The sequence below is a fragment of the Cyprinodon tularosa genome, unplaced genomic scaffold (assembly GCF_016077235.1).
Source record: "Cyprinodon tularosa strain WSP-4 unplaced genomic scaffold, ASM1607723v1 ctg100, whole genome shotgun sequence".
Lineage (NCBI taxonomy): Eukaryota > Metazoa > Chordata > Actinopteri > Cyprinodontiformes > Cyprinodontidae > Cyprinodon > Cyprinodon tularosa.
In genome coordinates this window covers 1172310-1191996 of record NW_024037783.1, presented here as the reverse complement: position 1 = coordinate 1191996, position 19687 = coordinate 1172310, and the positions used below count along the sequence as shown (strand labels likewise).

Sequence of the window (19687 nt, the reverse complement as noted above, 5' to 3'; positions counted from 1 at the left end):
AGTGAGACCTCACACTGGACAGTCAGGCCAGAGCTCAGGCCACAGTGGCATATGGGTGTGAAGGAGGTGAGGAAGCCGAGGAGGGTGGGGGAGAGGCCAAGCTGTCCAGTCTACTTCTCATGAGACCCTCAGCTGTCACAACACACACTTATCAGCCCTAATACTAAACACCCACGAGGGAGACAAGGGGGTAGCATCCTTCCTCCGTCCAACAGAAGAAGGAAAGGAAGCGTAAGCTCTGCTTCCTGCTGCTGTGATGGCAGAGGAAGGCAGGGATCTGCTGCAGCCTCCTGCTCCCTACCACCTCTGAGGCCAGGGTGCAAACCTGCTAATTATAGCTGCTGAAGGATGAGGGTCTGACCCAGATAGTTATTTTAGGTCCTGTGTGCAACGAGAGCAGAGAGGAGTCAGAGCGGGACAGGGGAAGGACAGCCTCCACTGTCAGAACCGACCGAGGTCACGCTGCCAAGTGTGCTCCCATTTCCTCAGAGAGCCACAAGATCACCAGCATCCCAGCAGGAGCCCATCCTGATCATGGCTGACTGATATAATAATCATCTAGCACATCCATCATTCATGTGCACCAAAATACAAATTCATACAAAAATAACAGAGAATTGAATAAAAAAAAACAAATACTAGAACCTTATTCCCACCTGAGATAATAATGTTCAAACATCAAGCAGTTATCTACTTCAAACATAGTTTTTATATTAAACCTACACAGCTGGAGCAGCTGCTCAGAAAACATAGGAACTCAGATATTTGCACCCTTTTCCCTTCTGACCCACGTCCCTAACTCGCCAGATATCCAGGCCATCCTCTGAGAAAAATACCCCCCCCTAATGTATTAGATTCCAAGGGATGGAAGGACGGACACATACTAATCCAAAATGTTTGTTCATTCTATTCACTTTTCTGTACTTTACCAGATGTGAAATACCCCAAACCCACTTTCTTGCCTTTGAAGCCTACATGAACCATGAAATATTCAGCCATGTTTGGATCCTTGCTGTGACAGGAGGCCGCTCTAATCTATATGTTTTAGATTTTCCACGCTCTGAATAGGGATGGGGATCGTTAATATTTATTGATATCGATACCTTTATCGATACTCCTTATCGATCCGAGTCTTTATCGATACCACTATCGATACTTTTCTGTTATTTGGTGGAAAGACGATGCAACAATATTTTTTAACAGAACTGGTATTGCTTTTATTGCTTAACAAGTGAGCATAACAAAAACGTTTCTAGCCTTCAATAAACATGGCTAATGTAATAGGCCACTTTGAAATGACATAAAACTAACTAGAATATATTTTCCCAATTGTTGGTTAATGTATTGTCTACTGTCACTTTTCATCGTGTTTTTAGGAAAATATTTAACAAATAAATAATTGTATTTTAAACTAAATGTAATTTTTAATAAATGTTGGCATCAGTAGTTTAATTATATATTCTAAAATAATTAGAGCAATATACAACTGTATTACTCATGTTTCTCGCTAAAAACTCAATTTCCCGTTTTCTTTACGTTACACTTGAACGCATCATGATAACCTAATTGTCGTTTTACTGAGCCAATCTGAACACATCATCACGCAGCACGTCTGAAACTTTATTTACTTTTCAAGCTAACTAGCTTGTATGCTTCCGATTACAACACGGATTTCACAATTACTATTTTTAACTGACTGGACAAGCTACAAAGTCTGTGTGCGCGCTTACCAGTGGTACTCTGAGTGGATGATGGAGACGGGCCCGGCTGTGGTGCGGGGGCAGGAGGAGGAGGAGGAGTCTTTTCCGTTCAGCCATTCTCAAGTCGCGAGCACAGTTAAGTGCCAGACTTGTTTTACTTTAAATATCTGTTTGCTAACAATTTCATTCCAAAACATTGGTGGACATGCTGCAGTGATCGGATTGATTAGATTTAAATGCTGTGACGCGACTCGAGGGACACACAATTATGTTACAGGACCTCCGGGAGAAAAAAAAAACGACCAGACTCGATAGTGGTATCGATAAGCCCAAACGTTATTGATTTTCGGGTTTTGAAAAAAGTGGAACCGGGTCCTTGATGGAACCGGGTTTCGATCCCCATCCCTAGCTCTGAATAGGATTAATAACCCCCCCCCCAGGTGCCTTTGCTCTTGGGATCCCTTTGGACGTCTGGGGCTTTGGGTCCCCCGTAGCTCGCCTCTGTGCTCTGGAGGGGCCTTCGGCTCTTCACAACCACTTTTGAGCATTTCTCATTTGCATAAACTTTACATGCACAAGTTCACTCTCACAAACCACTACAGGTGCTTGGCTTGGGGTACTTAGAGATTCACTTCCATACAGAAAGCCCATATTCTTATCTTCAGCTACCACAGTATACATGTCAGATTCAATAATACTACTTATACTTCAGCGATAGTACCAAGATGTTACTTTATTGTATCTCTTATACTATATCCGTTGGTTGTGCTGTTCTTTTTACATCTCTTTGCAGGTGATGAAGCAGACTGAAGATGTTTTGTCGTTATCTCCCCTTTTATCTCCTCTTTCTTTCATCTTTTCTCCTTTTCTTTTCCTTTCCTGTTCTAATTACATTGCAGTGTCCATAAAATCTGTACTACTCCCCGCATGAATTATAATAAAGCTATTTATTTGCATAAATCAAGCCAAACACTATGGCGATAGCCGTACTGCTCCACATGTAAAAGCAAAATCTGTTGGGCTCTTTTTGCCATAATAGACAATCATACTTACTGCCACATCGCCAGACAGGACACTGTTAAAAAAAATAAAAGTAGCCTGTCTGATTCATAATAACAGAACCACCTGGTATGTCCAGCTGCATGATTTCAATGAAAAAATTACATGAAACCAATATCACATCATCAACACTAAAAGCTCTCTTGTCCAGAGTCCATTTTCTTCACTGTAGTGCGGTAAAGTGGGAATTACTAGCTCCTATTCATGGGTCTAACTGCTAGCTGTAACCTTTCTCTTCCCTTTCGTATTGTAGCAAACCCACTTTAAGCATTTTACCGGCACCTAATACAGTTAATGTCTCACTCAATTTAAATGCAACAAGACCAAAAATTGAGTGCCTGTGTGATTTTGCAAAAGGATATTTTATAAATGATGTAAAGTTACCCGTTAATTAAGGACTGGGCGATTAGTAAAAGGCCTTCTGCAACAAATAAAAATAAAAGACCAAATAGGACGGCCTTATTTTGTAAATGAGGCAAAACAAAAGACTTGTTTGTCCTGAAAAACAGCCAACATTTACCACCAGTGTTGTCTTCTATCACAGCTAATATCCTAGCTGCTTTAGCTCTCCCTTCAAACCTGAGAGGCCATTGACAAAGGGTCCCAGTACCGCCCGTATCACTTAACCACATGTCAAAACACAGAAGTAACACAAGCGCAGGGAGCAGGTGAAGCTCCTGAGCTCATAAAGAAAAGAACAAGCTGGGAATAACACCCAGCACACAGGAGAGGCCCCTCGCTGAGGGGATACAGCAGGGAGCTGGAAAGCTGCCAGGTAGAGACAACCCTTCACCTCAGGGATCCACAGAGCAACACAGGAGAAACATGACTCGCCGGTTACAAAAGCTGGATAGACAAGGTAGGAAAAGTGTGGATTAAGAGATAAAAGAAAGGACTGGGTCTTACCATGGTGTCCCGTATATCCGGAATCCCTTTACTGTGACGTCCGAGTCCTGCAGGTACACACAGTTTGTGAGGAGCGACTGGACATTGTCAAAATCCTCCGGTTTGAGTTTGGAGACTGACGGGAATCTATAGTAATCCTGCTTGACCAGCTCTGCCATAAAGTCCTTATCAAAGGTCAGTTCGTGGTTACCAGCGATCACCACCTTGAATTCATATGGAAGGCCACCTGTGGAGACAAGAACAGAGAGATATATGTTCCACCGCTTTTTCAGATTTGTTTTAAATAACAAAAACTAAAGGAGGTCATGATTATCAAGTAAAATATGACTCAAACTGTTTTTCGTTTAAACTCAAAACTGCTGAGCAATGATGAGCACAAAAGAAAGTTGGTTTTATCACTAGATGAGCAAAAGCCAATCTTCAGCTATATTAAAAAAGAGGTACAATTCTTTATCAACAGCAAGCAAAGAATAAAGTCAAGGTTGACCTTGATTTAAATGACTTTTTCCATCCAACCACAAGTTGCACAATCAATCCCACTGCAGCAGGGCCAGAACACCAAGGGGTTTAAATTATTTCAAGAGGAGCTCATCAAAAGACATGCAAGTTACCAGGGCAACCTGCGTTGTATGTTATTAGTCAGAAAATTTTTAAATTCCTCACCAGAATCTAAATTTCCTAAGAGGAAAACTTTGAACCAATCTGACTGTTATGCTACGTTCAGACCGGACGCTGCAAAAGCAGCAAAATCGCGTGTGCTGCTTCATTTTTGCTGCTTGTACCAGTTAGTTGTGACGCGCGGCTGAAGCAGCTTTGCTGCTCTGGCTGCGTGGTGCAAAAGTGGCTCTGACGCGCGTTGGGCGGAGCTTCACTATCCTTTCTCTGCCTTGCAGCTATATTTGCTGTGATCAGTGGGAATAAAGTAGTTTTAATATGTGTTTAAGTGAGAAAATACACCTGAAAACTTAATCAGTGCAGTCAGTTCATTCAGATTATCATCCTGCCTCCCAATGTTTTTTCTGTCGGAGCCGCTCAGACCCCCACATACCGGCGGTGCGCCGACAGAAGGAAGCCCTTCATCAGCAGCCTCTGGCCGGGTCGCCTCCTCGCGGTTTACCGCGGCTGCTGGTAGGTGTTTTTCATCTAAATAATCCGATCTGCAGGCACCAGAATAATAAAAGCGAACATATTCTGCCGGCAGATGTATATATTTTAAGTTAATTATGCGTAAATAAACTGTTTAAGAGGAGTAATCACAGCGGTCTGTGTCATCAGCGCTGTGTCTCTCTCCCAGCCAGCTCCCAGATCAGCTTCTCTGATTGGTTGACGCGGCGTGTCGAGCAGCAAAAATTCAATTTTTCCATCTCGAGCAGCAGCGCGTTTGCGGCGCGTCACGCGCGTCAGATGCTAAAACGCGCCCGACGCGCTGCTTCAGCTGCTGAGACGCGCTGCGCCTGCTGCTCAAAACGCGCCGCGGGACCTTTTGCTGCACCTTGACGCGCGTCAACCATTGACTTTGCATGTAAACTCGCTGCTTCTGTCGCGCCAGCTGCCCCCGGTGTGAACGCAGCATAAGATCTGGTTGAAATGTCTCCGCAAAGTGTCTCGATATGACGTGTTGTAAATTGGCGCTTTATGAATAAACTGAATTGAAACTAAAGAAACTTTACTTTGTAAAAGGATTGTGTGTTTGGACAGTTGTTCATCTTAACAGGAGGGTTTATCTCTTAGTTTTGACTAAAAGGAATTGATGCATGTGATTATATGTCCACAGCTAATGTTTTGACAAAGACGTCTCACTCTTAGTTTTCAAAGGCTTTACTTCTTAAAATTCAAAGCCTTGTTAAAATGTTAAAGGGTGCATATTTTTCGCCTGGCAGGTGAGTTTTTACAAACGAAGGCATTTGTCCAAATATTTTTCACCAGCAGCTCTCCTCCTCTCCCTCAGCAGCTCCCTGTGTACCTAACCCCGAGCACGGATCACGACTGAAAAGAAAGTCAGATAATTGGAGGGAAAAATACCTTCAATTCAGACAGTGATAGAGGTTACAACCACAGCCAACGGTTCAGCTTGACCTCAACAGGCCACCGTCCATCTGTGTAGCTGTCAGGCAACGAGAAAAAAGCATGAACCCCAACCTGAACTAAATAGAGAAGAACATCTATTACAACTCTCATCCCCTCATCTTTCAACTTCCTCTCTGCCCTTTTCTCGCTCCTCTGTCAAGGTGATTTGTCCCGGTTCCCCGACGCCATCAAGAAAACCGACTTACTGCTTTATTCCAGCCGACTGAGCACTCGACCAAAGGTTCTGGCATTCATCACCTTCCTCTTATTCTGTATTTCTCTTTTTTTAACCTCTCCAAGCTTCTTTCTTTACCTTTTCTATATGGGTAAATTAGAGGTAATTAATTAGAAATTATAGAATAAATTTCAAAATAAACCTGCCTGATGCGAGTTACAACAGCGTGCAAATCATTGCAATTTTATATTAATCTGCAAGCAACCCTTGCCTCTAAACTATCCAGCCAAAGTACAGAAAACATAAACCTATATTATTGACCGGTGGGTTCAAACCAAAGACACAAAGAGAAAACACTTTATTTTTCTAGAAATGTGAGCAGCTTTGCTTATTCTCTAATCAAAAATAAAGGGGGGAAATATTAAGCTCTGTCTGGAAAAACCAGAGAGGGTCCAAAACCAGAAGAAAGTACGTTTAGGTGCTCAATTTCTTTATTTAGGAGCAACTAAAATTATTACCAACAGTACAAAAGAAAATTTGATCTGACAGCTTGTTCTAGAAGTCTGTAAATCTGCAAATACCAGCATATGCTTCTCAATATTCTTGTTTTAATTCTATAAAAAGATAAATTACATATCAGCATAACCTACATGTCTGATACAGAAGCATCAATATTGTGATCTCTACCTAAGCAGGCATAAAAATAAATTCATGTTGACCATTTGGACCAGTGTAAAAATATTGACCCAGGATTCTGTCAGCAAGTGCTGACACTTCCTGCACAGGTGAAGCCCAAAAAAATTTAAAAGGCTGAAAGAAGAGGGCTGCAGCCATATCTTGATTAACTCTGCTTGCAAAAAAAATAAATAAATAAAAAATAAAAAACCTTGGTTCCTGGGATTTATGCTTTATGCAGTGGGATGGATTGTGCAACTTCTGGTAGGATGGAAGTAGAGACTGCATTATATATATTGTTATGGAGTCCTATGTGGGTTCTGTATTTCAGAAGAAACTGGTTGAAACTCAACTTAAACTGGTTTTATTATGCAGGTATCCATTATTAAAACCCTTTGTATATTTCCTGCAAAGATCAGACTAGTTCACCAAACAATGATCTGACGCTCACCCACTTCCACCTGAAGTGAGACAGACAAAAATCTCCAATCAGTGGAATATCCATCTGTCTGACAAATGAAGATTTAAGACAAATGTTGCATCTCATGTTCAGGATGACAATTGAAGACCCTGTCAGTCAGCATTTTTCATGCCATCATAAAAAGGTAAATAACAGCTTGTGTAATAAATGTATTAGGGCTGCAAGTAACAATTATTTAGCAAATCGATTAATCTGTTGATTCTTTTTTCTATTAATAATTGCTCCTTAAAGAAGATTTGTTTACTAAATTAAACCAGGTTAAATTAAAACTTTTCGTCTTGAGGAGCTCTGGATAGAGAATTCTGAAAGTTATTTTGGAAAGAAAAACAGTTTGTTTTTCCTAAATGCAAAATATTTACATATTTCTTCACAGTTTTGGTATAATTACTGCTCTAAGTGAGTTGCTCTGTCAGCTAAAGACAGGTTTTACAGTCTCTTCACTCCAGTTAACGATTAATCAATTGCTAAATTAGTTGACGATTATTTCAATAATTAATTAATTACTATTAATCCGATTAAATGTTACAGCTCTACTTCTTATAAGTAATAAATACTTATGGCATGAGATCCCTAAGGTATTCACCTGCCTTCTTCATCCCTAACAGTTTAGAGTTCGAGTAATATTAACAAGAGACTGTCCCAATCTTTGAAAGATGACGGTTTAGCTGGAATTATAGTATGGCATTCAAAATGTAAAAGCTGACATTATTTTAACTTAACGTTTTTGATTCAAATAAAGGAATTTAGATCATGCTGGAAATTTTTGATTTATGTATTTGTATAAATAGCTTAAAACCCTGGTTTTTCTACCTGGCTTTGTCAGAACAATAGAATCCAACACTGGCTAATGTCTAGTGTGAATGTAGAAAACCCTTTCAGCAGCAGAAATACTCATCAAACATGACATCATTAGATGTATTTTTTATGCATTTCTGTGTCAAGAACCATAAAACTGCACGTGACTTGTGTTTGTATTGACGCATTTTCTAAGTTGATTTCAACTACTCTACAGTCAACAGAGAAATAATTAAAGATCAACATTTTTGCTTTTAAAAAGTCTAAATAATGGACTGATATGCTTCTTTTTCTTTGCATTTCTGTAGAAGTATATTTTGCATTTAATGAGCTAAATGTTGGATCACGCAAAGTTTTGAAAACAACCAGCCATTAGAAGCAATGCCCATTGGTCTAAATAAATAAGAAAGTTTTTCCATGTAGGCAGGTAACGTAAAGTCATGTCGATTTTATAACATATTCTAAGTTTAACTAATCAACTTGTTACATTATCATTTTCTATTAAAATCCACCCAGATTATGGAGTTTGGCTGACAGGATGATACCCTTTGCTGTATTTTTTCAGTCAGCCCCTTCACTCTATATTGCTTTGGTCAGTAATAACTGCGGGTTATGATGCAAGGCAAAAGGGAAAATTGAATAAAATGCTCAATAAAGAGTCCAATAAGACCTATATGTTGAACAAAATCCATTTTGATTTACAATGACACAAGAACAAAAAGTGATGAGAGTCTGCTGCTTTATTCTCCAGGTGGCCAAATTGAACAAAAACTAATAGAAACTGAGGAAATATAAAACAGGTTCCACATAAAAACACACAGGGTCAATAAATATGAGATCCACCACATCCAACTTGAGAGCGAAATGTTGGAAATAAAAGAATAATGGCTCTCTGGTCTACAGGTTTCATTTCTGCTCCTCTAAATTAGTTCTTGTTACATCTGAGGATCATAAATTGCAGTATAACGTTAAATGAAAAAGCAGTCCCCCAACACACTAACTGAATCATGCTTCCATTTCCACACACAGCAGCCAGAACTGCCTCATTTTCTCTGCCACCACCATCTCCATTACTCCACAGGGCCTTTCCACGGATCCTTATCACCAGTGAAAAGTCTCAGAGGTTTGATAGAGTGATCCAGCTCCAACTTTATCTCACAAAGGACAAAATAGAGAGGAAAAGATCTGCAGAACATGAACTTGCGAAATGTTTAACCACAACTCAAGAACAAGTAGACAGACGCTAAAACACTGCGTCAATTAGAAAGTTTTACCGTCAGCGCACAACTAAAAATACTCTACAGGCATAAAAAGATCCACATATTCTACATGAAATCACGCGCGTTAAAGAGGTGACAATCTAAGAAAATTAATCTGTCCTCTCTCCTCACACATATTCCAATCAATCCTGGAGGAAATGTGACAAAAAACAAATCAAATAAGGATTTTATATTTAGATCAAAAACAGAGGGAAAGAAAATAAAAATACATTAAGACGTGAAACACTTAACTGTGTACCTAGAGGTAATTTTCTACCTACGTTATAAGACTTAGAAAAGTCATAACTTGTTAAAGAAAACCAAACTTATTACAAACTAAGGGCTGATTTAACTATTGGAGAATAATAATCACATCTGAAGTTATAAATGTGTTTAAAACTAGTAGAAAAAGGCTAACTTGGTGGGCTCTAATAATGGCTACTTCTTTTAACACACAAAATGAGAGATGAGTGAAAGAGCTCTGTTGGACTCTAAAAGGGATCAGAGGCAGAGCTGTTATCATCAGATAAGCCAGGTCACGGGAAGCTTACTCCTCTTTATCGATCTCCAATGATCTCCTCCAAGAGGCCAAAGGGAGTCAATCTTACAGAAAAACTGTTTGTCTCCTCTGGAGTTTTTGAGACACTGAAGGAGAAACAAACCGTTCAGAAAAGCTTGATGTCTGACAGGAAATGTTGCAGATTGAGCCTTTTTAGTCTCAGGACTTTTAGTGGCGTTTCCTTTTGTCTGCAGAAAATGCATGGGATCTGGTTAACTCAAGAGGAATTCCTATTCCTGGAACTTTTTCCACATGTTATTACTATGTTTTGTTGTACTTTTTAATTATAGAATAAATCAAGTATGTTTTTATTCTACATGGACTCTTATCTTGACCCTTTTTGGCCTGTGTGGCAAAACATCTATACTCCAATGGCTGTGAAGGTTAGAAATATTTATTAAAAGTACTGTACATCATATTTTTACTCTAAATAAAATGCTGCATTTTGTTTAGTCGGAAAGCATAGATGAGCTCAAATGCATCTAAAGCAAATATTGATACAAAGGGTCAAAATCCATAATTGTATTCAGCTAAATTAGGCTAGAAACGAAAAAAACACGACAGTCCAGAGTTTGCTTTTCATTCTATCTTAATATTTCAGTGATGTGCTTTGAGTTGGCAACAAAAACCAGCAGTAATGTGCGTTTCAAATGTGTTGTTTGGTCACAAATTATGTGTGAGCACATTTTAAAGATCTGAATAGCTGGAAACTTCAGCTAAAGTGCTGAACGTCTTCCTCTATTGTCCATAAAGTTTTCTGTATTCATTCAGCAGATGAAATGAGGAAAAAAGGAAAAAATGGCCATTTATAAAATCCTGTATGAGCTGCAGACTCTTTTCTGTCTGAGGTGTTAGTTATGTATGAGTGTTTAAAAATGTCATGGCATGATGCATTTAATCAGACTTAAGTTTACTTAAGGTCACTCCAAAACCTTTACTGCATTTTGTATCATTTGTTTTTGTTCATTTATTTTATCCTTTTCTGTCACACAGATGTAATTTTTTTGGGCTTGTTTTTGAACGTTGTTCTGCTCCATAACTCAAGGTCAGACGCCGATGTTCTGAAATCCTCGGCCATCAATTTTGGCACACTGTCCAGGTTATTAAGCAGAAGAGCAGGTCCAAACCATTACACTGCCTCCACTGTGCTCTTTGGGTGCCTTTAGTTAAATCATGAACTCTGACCTTAACTGGTAGAGGTCAGGGGAGCAGCACTTTAAACGAGTTCAGGGTCTTTTAGTTTCCTCCCAGATTAGTCATTGATCCACCCTTAGGGTGGTTTTTGGGTAAATGGCTCTTATGGGAGAGTTCCCCTCCATGTCCCGTTTTCTCCATTTGTGGATAGCGATTCTGATTGTGTGGAGTCCAAAAGAACGAGGAATTATTTTCAAACACTAAACAGACTCATAGATGATTGTTTTTATTTTTTTTGTTTTTTTTTTTTGTTTTTTTTTATTTCCAAGCGGTTTAAGCCTTCTTCATGTCATCAGAAGGTTCTATGTAAATAATTTCTTGGTTATGCAGGTTTGGCTGTAAAAAATACTGGGAGTTGCCAATAAAATTAAACCAAACAATTAACCACATTTACTGGAAATGGTTCTCAATTTTCATACATTAACAAGAGAACAATAACTTGTTTTTTTTATTCAAAAATGTTCTAAGTTAACCTTTACCTGGTTGTATAATTGAACTATCTGAAGGGGCAAGATATGTTTTCTCAGCATTGTTACTTGAGGTTGGATCAAAGATAAAAGTAAACATTTAGACTGGATTATACTGCAGGCCTGGTGTGAAGAAGATTTGATCTTTTTCATTTTTGGGATGAAACTGGGTCAGTTTTACCACTGAGACTGCTGGGAATTAGCAACAGCAGAACCCTCTGAAGTGTTTTTTTTTTTTTCTTGATTCAGGAAAACATTCACAGCGACCCTAAAAATCAAAAGGGTGCAACTCTTTGATACATGCTGTATCCGTTTTAAAGCAGAGTCCCTTTACGGCAGTCTCAGACCGAATACTCTGCTGCTGCTGTGCAGGCACTCCCACTGAAAGCAGTGAAGCCTGGCTCTCTTGCAACTCCGACTGCAGGAACGACGTTCGAGAAAGTAGAACTTTACGTAGGTCAATGCATTTTCTGGGAGTTTCATGGCAAAAGCCTTAATCTGTGGACATAAATATCCTTTTCATTCTCCAAAAGCCTCTTAATTTCCTTGTCTTTCTGTTTGCCTTTTTGTTTTCCCTCATCAATTTAGTCCAGGTGGATTTTACTCTGAAATTCAGACTTTTATAAACCAAGTTTACCTGTTTGGTTTGTCAATTCAGGAGTTTGATGTGGGGAATACTGCAGCGTCTGGCCAAACCTCCTAACACAATCACCGGACGGTCTCGATAATCACAACAGCACTGCACCGATTTGAGATTACACGCAGTTTTTAATTATTCGGGTTTGTTGCAGCACCCAAACTGCATTATGAGCAAGCCCTGGCATTAACCAGATTTAAATGCTCTTGGTATTAAATATCCTTAGTCCAAAATAAAATGTTTTTAAGAAAATCAAAGCATTACATCTAAAGGTTCAGGTGAAGAATTATATGTGGAAAGCGGCAGCTTCTTTGAATCATCATCAGCTATTATTGCTCTGTTCCTCTGTGTGATTATTATACACTAAAGGCTCAAAGGTTCAAATTTTTTTTTTCCTGACTTTAATTTCCTGGTTAATAAAAGTCCGAGTCTGGGGTGTAAGGTTGTGTTAAAGTTTAAATGCTTACCATATATTTACAGTACAGACTGTAAGGCTACAACAGGTGAAAAAAAAAAAAAACCCTGAAAATTCTTTTTTATTCTGAGTTTTATTAGCCTGAGTGAAACTAATGAAAATGAACCACTTATGGGGTCAATCACAAATTCACAATAGTTAAACTTGGTTTAGTTTGCTATTTTCCCTTATTATGTCAATTAAAATGCCTTTTAGGTGTAAACGGGGTATAATTGTGTGATATAATATATGTGTAATCATATGCAAAATAAATATAACAGAAATTAAAAGCATAAGAAATCCTTTTTTTAAATCCCAGAGTATATTAGTGAGAATCTATGTGTTTATTTATCATTTTTATTCTAGGATTGTTTCTTTGCCACAGTTCAGGAGACACAAAGAGATAAAATACCCCACCCAGCTCCCACCCACAGCACAGGGCCAGAGGGAGGGGTCAAAGGTTAACTGAAGCTGGGTGTAAGGTCAGCAGGGTTAAACTGGACACTTTAGCAGACCAGCTGTCTGGGTCAACAGGGAAAGGAGTTCTTGTGTGGTCTGGCAACCAGTAAGACTCACAATGCGTCTTATTCCTGTGGCTCTTCCTTCTGCTCAATACAGACAATGCCCAATAAAATGTGTGTGTGTTTGAGGGTGTGTGTGGTATGTGTGCGTATTAACTTGCAGGTAGGAGTGTGTCTGTTTGTTACTCGCTTTCTTACCTAGCCAGTCGTTGAACTTCTTGACCTCAGACGGTAGGCCGAGCTCTGTGAAGTCACCCATGTGGAGCAGCACGTCGCCGTAGGGCATCTGGATGCCATCTGTACGCGAGTGTGTGTCTGAAACGCACACAAACCTGGTGTGTCCCGCCGGCTTGGGAGTGTCATAAGGAATTGGGTCTACCCTAGAGAGGACAGAGGAGAAGAGTGTTGAGAAAGGACACAGGAGAGTGGGGCTTAGTTGCCAAATTAGATTCGTCTTTCTAAATATTTACAGGATTCTTAAGGAAGTGAAAATCCATATTAACAAGGAGACTGAAGGGCAGGAAGAGGGATGGACCGATGGACAGGCTGGCAGACGGATGTACACACAAACTGATAATCTGGCACCTCTGGACAGATCGATGGATGGATCAATGGAAAAAAAAATTTAAGTTTCCTCTGTAGCTATCCAGCTATGAACAATTCGCTGATCAGATTCTAGACTTTCTACATTTATTAATTTCAGATCAACACCTACAGGCTTTGCTCTATTTGTTCATAAATCGAGGCTGGAAATTTGACAAATTCAAGGATAGAAAAAACAAAAATTACTTCAACTATTATGAAAACTTTTCTTTTTTTTTTTTTACGTATAATGTTAAATTATCAAATTATTGAAAGTATGATTGCTGTGGCTGCTTATTTTTCTGCCATTTCTGCACTCATTTCACATCCTCATTTTGTTCCCCAACAATGACGGTCTTGGCCGCAATTACAATTAGGAAAGACATGTGAAGTTAAACAGCATGATGCAGAAAAACAGGACACTTTGTTGTGTAAAAATAAATCTAACATTCAAGAGAAAAATGCATCTCAGTGACCAAAATCCATCTCAGGAAAAATAATAGACATTTCAACCACTAATCTGGCTGATTAGTGCTCACAGGAAGGGCAAGGCTTTTAATTTTTTCCTGGCATAAAATTGGCAAAACAGACAGTGAATCAAAACATGGCGTGTACTTTCAATCCATTATCTGAAGAAAAAAGAAAAACTCAAGCCAGTGTAAAAAAAAAAAAAAAAAAAGAAAAAAAAAGCTTTTTAATGGAGGCTTTTTTTGTTTGCAGGGGGGGAAAAAAGGCAATGGCAACCCTACGCCGTTTCAGGCTGAAAGCAGAGAGAGAGAAAAAAAGCATCTCGACTGTAATTGAAGTCTACAACGTGCAATTCCTCCAACACTCTGCCTCTACGCCATTATTTCATTAGAAGGGATGTCACTCTGCTGACAAAAATCAGACATATAATCAACCCTGCAATCTCTGCCGTGACGAGCTCACACAAACACACACCGAGTTAACTCTAATATGCACCCAAAGATGGCAGAGAAACAAGCGGATGAGATCCAAAGAGTTCAGACTGAGGAAGGCCATTAAAAGACACAAAATAAGACACTTTTCTGCAGAGGAACACATCTTACATCCACAGATTGCAGCAGAAACTTAATTCTGGATCCAATTTTCACATTTCTATAGTATTTTCTGAAGCCTAGTATACTTGAAAAACTAACAGGAAGCAGATTCTTACAAAGTGGTGAACGTGCCATGTTTAAAGATTGCAGTAACTGATGGAAAACTGATTCAAGTCTGCAGAAAACAGCTACGATGTTCATCCAGCATGTGGAGTCTTTCATTTGTGGGTCGCCCAGAATTGTACAAGTTAAAAGTCAATAGTTTCTTTGAGCTACAAGAGAGTCCAGTAATTTCCCTAAAATATTTGCAACAAATGAGGACATAATATTTAGAAATCCAATATGTGTCTAAAAGATAAAATATCAAAGGTAAAATGTTAGTTTCACAAGAAACCGAATGAGAATGAAGCAGAATTGAGACTTGGGGGTTATTTTTGTAATGTCAATAATGAAAGAAAAATCAACAATAACTGGGCAAATTAGAGGAAAAGGTATGTTGATTAGTGTAAAATTATTGAAATACTAATAAATAAAAAAATTACTTGTTTAAAAACTGTTCAATAAAGTGCAATACAACAGTAATAAGTGTGGAGACTGAATAAGAAAGATTATAGTGTTCAAGTTAGTTTGTGTTTCTCGGAGCCAATGTTTTTACTGAGGAAGACAAAACAACTTCCAAACAGAGAAAGCTCTGCATAAACATTTTAAACAATGACATGGAGACTCCTGCAGATTCAACAACTGTCCAACAGTGGAAAGGGTTAATTTTCTGCATGATCATGACATAAGATGCCGACTTTTGAACTTGATAACAGATTTTAGTAAGGCCTTTTCACAGCTTTATTAAACATCCCAAATGAATCTAGATCTGTTCAAACCGTGAATGTGTGACGTTTCCAACTCTCAAATCGGAACCGATTCTTCAAAGCAAAGTTTGTGAACAGCATTTATAAACATATTTAACTCACATATAAAATGTATGTTTTACTGCTTGGATTGGCATTTGCACCCTCTCAAAATGAAGAACACGGGTTCAATATAAAATAATGGGAAGTTGGAATAAAGGAAAAAACGCTGGGAAATAATTCTTCTTTAATTATCCAATGTACAAGTATCTGTAAGTTCCTCCTTAAAAAAAAAAAAAAAAAAAAACTGAACAATGAGGGTAAAATGTTACAGTCATGAGATGAAGTACGCTATTTAAAGAAAAGACTATAAGAATATTTAGAAGTTTAACGTTTTTCTTAAAGAAAATAGAATAAGTAATACTGTCTGTGAAATCAAACATTTTCTGCACCTGATTTAACTTTTCTTACTTTTAAAAACTAAAAAACCAGCAAAACAAAACCATGTTGATACTTTTCCAAACCTGTAGAACAGTGCATAAACCTCCTGGATTTTTAAAATTTTTGTCCTGTGTGTTGGGAAGAGGATGAATAATTGCAACAAATAATTGTTAATTTTCATATCATATTTTTTAGTTATTATGGAAGAAAAGGACAAAGTGCTTCCTTACCGATTGTTCACCTTTTGTCAATGAACTGACTTCAAACTAATAATCTGGTGGCTGGAAGATTAATTTGTCTAAATGAAAACTGGAAACCAAAGTTTACATTAGGGATGTCCAGATCCGATATTAATATCAGATATCGGTCCGATATTACTAACTAATATCGGATTTTATTGGCTGGCATATAAAAACTCTGATATTTTAATGCTGACTTGTTTTTCCCTGTTTTAGTAATATTACTCAATCAAGTCTTTCCTACCATTCCACTGTAATAAATAAGTGATAGAACGAGTATGATTCATGCTAATATTGTTTCAAGTCAATATCGGTATCGTATCTGAAATGAAATATTTGTATGTAACTGTAATTTTCAGTAAATTCAATAACAAAAGTATTCAAATATTTATTTATCACAGACATGTTTCTGTAAAACCTTTTATCATAGCAGAATCATTAGGAAACTATCTTGCGTTTTCAAACTGACTCGGCATGTTCACTCTCATCTTCCTTTTTCGTGTTGCATTCTTTTCATATTCAGAATGGGGACGTTTACATTTCTACGGCATTTTATGCCACTGTCCGCAGTGAGACCAGGGTGCAGCGTTTAAACTCACTTTTGTCGCACCCCCTCAAAACCTGTCTGCCACTCGCTCAACCCTGATAAACTCTGCTCTCCAACCTGTGCTCTCTTGCTTCAGTCCTGTAATTAATGCGCTACACAACCTTTCTGCATGCTGGCTTTGCCGTTTGCTTGCAATCCTTTTTCCCCACTGCTGGATGTGCCATTTGTGGCATCATAGCGCGTCTTGGCCGTGTTGTTTTGGTGTTAAATGTCTATCAACCGAAAAACCTAAAATGCACTTTCTGGTCTTTTTTTATCAATGCATCCCCCATTAAATATGTAATATTTGTAATCCTTGTTCAATAAAGCCTGTATGCCTCTTGCATTTACTCCTTTGCAGCTGCACACAGTCCACCATCTGTATTCACATGAAGTGTTTGTGTTTTACACTACTAAGAAACAGCTTTGCTTTGTTCTTGCACACTGGTACGGAGCAGGCATGCATGGCATATTAGAAAATCAGGAAAATGGAGAACTAGCGGAGGAGATAATGATATTTACAACCGACAGTCTGCAACAAACTGGGCTCTGTGCTCGTACGGGCATAAACGTGCACGCTCACATTACTCCAACCCAGGCAGAGTGGCACATACATTGGAGCGAAGCTGCTGATTAGATCTGGTGCTCTGTGGTGCCTGGATGCAGAGCGGTTCTAAAGGACTCCACAGTTCTCTTCAAGGAGGAGGCTTGAATGCCGGACCTCAAGGGATGAAAAAAACAGGCACAAACATGCTCATGTATATAGTCATAACTTATATCCACACAGACATGCATATTAAAACGAGGCAGGAAAAAGACTAGCTTCTTCTCCTGCACTCTCCTTTGAGATTTAATCCACCCAGAGAATGTAAGTAAATACCAGCAACCCCTATCAATTAGAGCAAGTTCAGGCCAAGAAGCCTTCATGATGGTAATGCATTAGTCTCTCTCACACGCAACGCTAAAACACAGAGAGCCCAAGCCTTTCCTGTTAACATACGACTGTAACAACTTGATTGGAAATGTATACAGGAGTTCAGAAGTTCAGGGGTGCAGCAGAGGCCTGTGATCTTTTGTAAACGGAGACCGTGAAAATGAAAAAGTCCTCCTGGGCTCCAGCAGCAGGTAAAAGATTATCCCCCCGTGACAGACAGAACTGTGTTAGCATGACGGTTCGCGTTAGAATGACGAGCTTTGCTGTGACATGGGCAGGAAAGACTGCAGAGGGGAGAGATGGAGGGGGAGGGATGCTAATTCGTCTGAGCTAGGGCAGGGGTACACTCTGAAACTCTCCAATCCACCATGACACCAGAGCACACACACAACAGAGGGCTTTCCTTGCAGAAGTATCTGTTTAAGTTCTGCTTTTCCATGCTTTAGCAGAGGAACATGGGGGCTTAAACATTTGCTAACCTTCAGCTGCAACACATCAGCAGAAATTTGACACATTTTCATTCAACTCCACTAAAACATTCCCATTTACTGTGCAAGACAAACTAAAGTTCATGTATTTTAGCTTGATCCGAACTTTCACCTCCATCATTTCTGTGGTTTGTCTTTACTAGTTCCTGCTGCTTTAGGTATTTTTCTGCTTCCAAAAACCTGACTAAAATAAATTGATTATTTACATGATTCTGCAGAACTCGACCGTGCAATCAGGAGGTTATGAAACCACTTTAAAGTGTGTAAAGTGGCACAATCTGTCACCCTGGAATGTTGCAGTAAGCCTGCCTTTGGATCAAATCACAAACTGAGTTGAGTTTGTATGGTCTCGACTTCTATGTCTATGACGTCTATGTGTTTGGTCTCCATGTGTTCTCTGTATGCAAGAACATGTTAGAGAGGTTAACTGATCTCCAGGTATAAGTGTGTGGTGACCTGTTCATGGTGCAACCTGCCCAACGACTGCTAGAGACAGGCACCAGCTCTACTGCAATCCTTCACAGACCAGTAGGTTGAGACAATGGATGGGTGCACAGATTAAAACAGCATCTTTATTCTGGTAAAGCTTCTAGGACTTAAAGATCATAGCTAAAACGTCTCAGAAAAACTATTAACTTTTCAAAAGTAAAAAATACACAGAAAATCTGGAGCGATTCATAACAAAAGCCTAAATTTACTGAAAGATAATGTTTTTAAATAATTGTTTTAGAATTTTTGACAGGTTCAAAATATATAAATATTTACCTCTTTTTACAAAGCCAAACCTGACAGGAAAGGATTCACCTAGCATGCTTGTAGCGACAGTGGAGAGGAAAAAACTCCCTTTTAACAGGAAGAAACCTCTAGCAGAACCAGGCTCAGTGTGAGCGGCCATCTGCCGAGGCCGACTGGGGTTCAAGGAGACAGAAGCAGAGATACAAAAAGCAGCTGTAAAAGCCGGCCTCGTCCAGGAAACACACAGCCAGGCAGACGAGCTCCGAGCCAGCTCCCAGGTCAGAGGATGAAGAGAGCACATCCAGCCAGCCACAGTCAGAGAAACAGGACTACAATGAAAAACTGGGCGATTTCTAACCTCTATAAACAAAGGTGAATAATAGGCTGAAGTTGTTCCTAGTAGCTCTGGGAAATTACTTCTCTGCTTTCCCAGATTTAAGCCAAAAACAAAAAGAAGATAAAACAGAAAGAAGCAAAATCCGGATGACCATTGGTCTATCTTTTGGGCGTCTAAGTAAGTAAAGGGGCTCAGAAGCCACGTTGAGGTTGCTGCTTTTTCTCTGAATATGCAAGTTAAATGTTTTATAAGGTTCGCATTAGCGGACGTTGCAACAGGGTGGCAAACAGTACAAAGCAAGAGTGTGAGTGCAACATTTACTGTCTGGGAGGGAGTTACACCCCAAAAACCTTTTAGAGGTGATAGCGATAAGTGTAAGTATCATAAGAAGACATCACGTTTCTTGGAATAACCGCCAAAATGGAAAATAGGACAGGATTTTGCATCCAACTGGTGGCCAAGTCTGGAAAAGGCTGTACTTGCCTGAACC

The 19687-nt window shown here is 39.1% G+C and overlaps 1 protein-coding gene across 2 annotated transcripts in view; it reads right to left on the bottom strand.

The window, feature by feature from the left end:
- mpped2a (metallophosphoesterase domain containing 2a) overlaps positions 1–19687 on the bottom strand; it is a 71241-nt gene that overhangs the window by 36227 nt on the left and 15327 nt on the right. For both annotated transcript variants that reach the window (XM_038271525.1, XM_038271604.1), the window contains exons 3-4: positions 13148–13329; positions 3666–3891 (exon numbers count right to left, since the gene is read on the bottom strand). In XM_038271525.1, the coding sequence (XP_038127453.1) occupies positions 3666–3891; positions 13148–13329 (408 nt within the window). The remainder of the gene's footprint in view (positions 1–3665; positions 3892–13147; positions 13330–19687) is intronic.